This window comes from Centruroides sculpturatus, unplaced genomic scaffold (assembly GCF_000671375.1).
Source record: "Centruroides sculpturatus isolate CEXI.00-Female unplaced genomic scaffold, Cexi_2.0 scaffold46, whole genome shotgun sequence".
In the NCBI taxonomy this organism is placed as follows: Eukaryota; Metazoa; Arthropoda; class Arachnida; order Scorpiones; family Buthidae; genus Centruroides; species Centruroides sculpturatus.
The window spans coordinates 625,586-631,585 of record NW_019384418.1 but is presented as its reverse complement, the minus strand read 5'-3'; the positions used below and the strand labels follow the sequence as shown (position 1 = coordinate 631,585).

The following is a 6,000-nucleotide window of genomic DNA, read 5'->3' as shown; positions in this document are numbered from 1 at the left end:
CGGATAACCGAAAAATATGAAAAAATACATTATTAGTATAGTATATTAGTATATCCCATGTAATTAGTATATTAGTATATCGCTATTAACCAACTTCGCGTTGAATTTTCATCGATGTTAAGCCTAACAAAATTTTTTTAAAATAATAATCGTTGCTATTGTAGCATTAAAAATTATTTTAAAATTATTTTATTGCTCACAAAACAAACAACCACTCATAATTAGAAAATTAAGCCTCGTTTAAATACTGTACTGGCCTCCCTTTCATGGTCAAGCTAGTGTTGCTAGCTAAAACACGCAAAAATTTAACAAAAATAATATTAAACTAGCCAAATATTGTAGCACCACATCACTAGCAGACATTTGAATTTGCCGACTAGAACGCGATCGGTTAACCGATGTAACAGTTGATAGGGGGTCAGATAATCAATGCTCTACTGTAATCCCATTTAGAATATTCTTAATTTATAAATAAAGTATACATTTACTAAGATAAATAAAATAGCAATTTCAATAACTACTTTGAATGACTTTATTAATATTAATTAATGCACAAAACAAGTTAGTGAATGACTTTCAACACACACAAGCAGGTAACAATATGAAACTGGAAGGAGTATGATGCAGCCAATCAGAAATGGTTTAAGTCATTGCTACACTGTATATATCTAGCCACTGTACTGTGGATAACAAGTTGATATTGAGTAACTAAATAACATTATTTTTAAAAAATCCATCTCTGTTAAATATGAGTATTCAGACTTGGGATATTGTTCTTTGAAAGAACTCAATTATATATATTATTCTATGATAATAACATGGGCTTAAATTAAAGCATTCTTTTAATTAAAAAGTTTTTACATTAATTTATGTTTAGTATTAGATGGTAAATTATACATTAGGCCTATTTAATTATTTGTATAATTTAATTTGAATTTTCCAAACTATGTACTAATAATTATAAAATTATTTGTAAATCGTTGCTTTATTTTATATACTAGTGTGCAATAATTTTAAAGGAATTTTGTGTATTTTTCAGGAAAAATTTTCGATCCTGAAAATATTCTGCATGTCTTAATTTTTATTTTGTGAAATATAGTTTCAAAAAATATTTTTTTATTTATACTTACTTCTTTTAAAGTATCCTGTCTTGATTTCTTCAAATTCTCATATTTATCCCTCAATTGACTCAATTCTGTTTGTAATTTTTCCATAGTTTTCATTAATTTGCTCTTCTCTCTACATATTTATGAAAGAAATAATTTTTCTATTTAATATTCTATAAAAAAATTAAACCAATGCCATTATAAGATAATTTAAAAATATATGCCAAAAAACTATTAATCATTCATAGTCAAATACAAACATATGGAATGCAAGTGGCTTGCTTATTTATCTGTGCATTTTAAAATTAAAAATATTTACTAAAAAAATTTAATGTTTTTAAATAAAGAAATTAAAAAACATTTAAATGAAAATTTATCATAAATATAAATATTGTTATAAAATGTTATTTAATTGTACATAGTATTTAAAAAACACACATTGTTACTTTTATTGCTAAATTTTTTAAATTATTAATCAAATAGCTTTATTTTACTAATCAGAGATTTTAATAAATATATGCTAAAGATATCTGATAGAGAACACAAGAAATAACAGGAAATGATTTCAAAAAATTAGAACAGGAAAACATCAGATTGTTCAACAAATAAATTTCTATTTTTGATATCATAATTACTATCATATGTAAACTGTATCTTGGTTAATACATGCCAGCTGTTGTTGTTATTAAATATAAATAATTTTTGTATTTTTTTTTATTGAATAAAAATTCAGAATGATCAATTTTATGAGAATGTGCTAATAAAAGTTAAAGAATATTTTATATTTAATTATAAACAAAAATGGTTTTACTAATTTTTCTTCTTTTCATATAGACACTAACTTAATTTTTAATATCTGCAATCTAAATTGAGCAAAATACAAAAAAAGTTAAATATTAAAATTGTTGAGACTTAAAAATTTCATATGATGTCAGTGCACAATTACAGGTAAACTAAATTGTATATGTGATCTCATGTGATGTAATGTGATCTCAACCTGCTTCCTGTCAAGAACTGCATTCTGTAGGATTGAAGTTTATGTTGTGTAACATAAATAATGTAATTTACTAGTTTTATCTTTATCTAACTTGTAATAAAGCATATTATGAAAACTAGAGGCCTGAATAAATCATTTAACAAAAATAATAATAAAACAATTGCAAAATTCTAAAATAAATCTACTATTCCTTAAAATTTTTAAATGTTTATGACTACATATTTTTTATATACTAAAGTAAAGAAATTAACATACTGCCTTTCAATTGAAATAGTTTTTGATGCCTCATCCAATCGTAATTGTAACATTGCAATTTTCTGTTCAGTCAATTCTTGTATAGGACTTGTAACTTCATCTATTCCCCTTTGAGATTTGCTCTTTTTATCATTTATGGAAGAAATATTACTACTCGTCACAGAATTAATCTCACTATTGTTTTTCTGTTGCAATAATTTATCTAAAAATTCTAAATCTTCATTTGTATGTTGGCCAACATCTGTTGCATTTTGCCCACTTTTATTAGATAAATTATCTAAATTTGTAGGTCTGATTGATATTGATCCTTCATTATTTATTGATAACTTTTCAGCTGGACTTATATCTCTCTCTGCAGCAACTCTTTCCCCAATTTGTCCCGTTACATAAGGAACATCATTCTTTTTTTCATTCTGACCTAATTTGGCACCTAAAATTTTCATTTCTTTTCGAAGTCGGTCCACTTCTGTTTCCAAATCTTGTTTCTCACGTTTCAGTGTATTGCATTCTTTCATAACTGCTTCTAATTTACCTCTAAGAACTCTAGCCTCTTCTCTAACTTTATTCCTCTCAGTTCTTACTTTGCTCCATTTCTCCCTCCAATTAGCAGTGCAATCTGACCACCATCTCATTGTTTTTTCCATCTGAGCAGCTCTAGCACGTGCTTCTTCTAATTCTCTCAATCTCAGTTCTTCCTTGGCCTCCCATTCAGGATCATAATTATGATGATGATGGGATGATAACGAATGTTGAGAAATATCACTTGGCATCTCAGGTGTTTCTGACCATTGATTAGAAGTTCCACTAATATGACGTTTTACAGAACTAGCTGTAGATCCAGAATGGGACATTCTTTTTATTCCCTAAAAATTACAAATAAATATCTAGTTAATATGACCTTTTTTTCCATTATTATTATTATGAAAATATTAAGTTACTGACCTTAATACTATACCTTAGTTAGTTTAAAATTCATAAATACTAATGACATTTTACATATTTTCAATATTTGAAGTGTGCAATGCCATAATGTTGTAAATGCCATTTTTCTCTAAATATATTTTATTAAAGAATTGAATTCTAAATGCAATGTTTTCTGCTGCAAAAAATATTGTGGCAATAATGGCACTGTAAGTGGCTGTATTTTGAAGTTGAATTTATGTGAAGCCATAACATTTAAAACACCAGAGTGCATACTACATGACTTTTGGTGCTTAAATATTGCAGCTTATATTTACATCATTTTGATATTCCAAAGAATTTGTAACTAGTGAGTTTTTTACAAATTTATTGTAAAATTAAAATAAATTCATTCACTAAAAAGTGTTTTTTTTACCTCTCCTGAAGAGTTTCCGTTTTTGGTATTTACATTAAGCCATTGCACACTTCATTTATGTAGTAAAATCTTGTTTTATAGTGGAGGTTGTATATCAGCAGGTCCTGCATAAAACAGAATTCAATAAATTTATGATACACTACAAGTAGTCCCAGATAATTGCCAAAACACTTATGTTTTTTGTTAATTGTAAGTGGTTACATGTTTAAAATAAATAATCAGGCTAAATTTTGGATCTATAATCATATATCCAAAATTTAGCCCGATCATTTACAGCAGTTGTAGGTGTATTTGCTTAAGATATTGGGTTTCTATTAATGTGTATATTTACATGTTTAAAATGTTTTTATTTTTACTACATATACTGAACTTCATAACAAAAATACGGTGGTACCTCAGGATACAAATGCCCCAGCATACAAAATTTTCAGGATACGACATGAAATTCGAACATATTTTTACTCCACAATATGAACAAAAACTCACCATACGATGTTACATTAGTTTGCAGCACCATTTTTTATTCACTTCTGTTCATTGGTCTGTCTACGTGTTTGCTTTGTCGTGGAAGGATCTCGCTCGATAAAGGAAATCTTAAGGTATTATCAGAAAGTGACTGATTTTATAGAAAAGAAACATCCCAAAAAGGTTCACACTGGTCGTATTGCTGCAGAGTAATGACATTTGCCTAAGTCATTTTAGAAACATTTTAAAACGTAGGCAAAGACTTTGGATAGATATTTTACCAAGCGACCTCTATCCAGTGAAAGTGCTGGTGGAAGTGAAGGAAAGAAAGCAAAAAGCAGTGAATAAAAAATAAAAAAATATAAAAAAATTAAAAAATTAGTGTTAAGTTATTTTTAAGTTATTGTTACATTACATTATGTAAGTTAAGTTTTAGTATTATTTCCCTTCTCCCTCTCTTCCGCCACTAGTTTACACCTCCACCGTCGTTTATCTTCAAAGATAAAGTGCAAATAAAACTATATTTTTTTTATAGATTATTATTCTATTATGGTTATTTATACATTTACAACTACAAAACACATTTTTCAGTGTTTTCCTTACTATAGTTATTTTTTTCTTAATGTACTACTTAGCTTTAATTTGAGTGTGTTTTTCATGTTGGAACGAATTATTTGGTTTTACATGTAATCATATGGGGAAAAATGATTCACCTTATGACATTTTCATAATACGATCTCAGTTTCAGAACAGATTAATTTCATATCCTGAGGTAGCACTGTAGTCAGTTTAAGTATTAATAGTCAGAATTATCCTTTTACATTCAATGGTTAACCTAACCATTTACAAAGACGTGAATCCATAAATATCAATTCTGCATAAAACAAGACTGCTTTATACTAGAAATTTTAGCTGTAAGAAATTTCAGTTATATAAAAAATGCAGGTAAATTATACTTTTATAAAATATAGTAAATTATGTAAAAAATACAACCAAAAATATTTTATAAAACTACCATTCTTTCAAAAACAAAAATATGAAATTATCCAATCCTATATTCAGACAAGTATCTAATAACCAAGCTTATTTGTTTATAGACATTTTCAATGTACTGTAATTACAGTATCTTTAGATGACTAATAACAAAAATATTGTTAAAATAATTCTTCAGAAACAATCAATAAAATAATATTTTATAATATTCGATCAGTGTGAGTTTTTAAAATTATTCATTTTAAAAGTTAATTAAAATTTTCAAAAATTCTCAAGAATATTTTGAGAATTTTTTATATTCTTAAAATTATATTTAAAACTTTAATAATTGTGACTCAATCATTTGAAAAAGTTTTTGTGCAGATTAAGATATATAAAATAGTAAAACAATTTCAGAATTTTGTAATCTAAGAGCTGTTATATTTGGTACTAAGCAGAAAGTTATAAAACTAACATTCCTAGATTCTTATTAACTTATTATTATTAAAGAAAAATAATAAATATGTTGTTTAGATTAATTTTAAAATGTATTAGAACTGTTTAATTTTAAAAAGTAAAGTGATATCTAAATAAAAGTTACATGATAAAACATTGTTTAATTCCATAGTTATATTTACTCAACTATAGAAATATCAAAACTAAAGCAAATTATTTTTATTATAAGAAATGCTTACAGACATAAAAAATTGAAATTTTGAATGTCCTCGAAAACTTCATCAGTAAAACATGATCTAAAAATTATTGTTTTGTTAAAAGTAATTTTTAAAGAATGATTTGATAATTTAAGACAAAATATCATACAAAAGAATTTTAAAATTATTTTCTTTTAAGTTTACACAAAAACAAAA

General features: G+C 25.9%; 1 protein-coding gene across 6 annotated transcripts in view; it reads right to left on the bottom strand.

Moving 5' to 3' along the window:
- Positions 1-6,000, bottom strand: part of LOC111619296 (coiled-coil domain-containing protein 102A-like) — a 47,583-nt gene that overhangs the window by 25,422 nt on the left and 16,161 nt on the right. For all 6 annotated transcript variants that reach the window (XM_023360988.1, XM_023360987.1, XM_023360989.1 and 3 more), the window contains 2 exons: positions 2,359-3,221; positions 1,131-1,239 (listed from right to left, as the gene is read on the bottom strand). In XM_023360988.1, coding sequence (XP_023216756.1) covers positions 1,131-1,239; positions 2,359-3,209 — 960 coding nt within the window. In that variant the 5' untranslated portion in view covers positions 3,210-3,221. The remainder of the gene's footprint in view (positions 1-1,130; positions 1,240-2,358; positions 3,222-6,000) is intronic.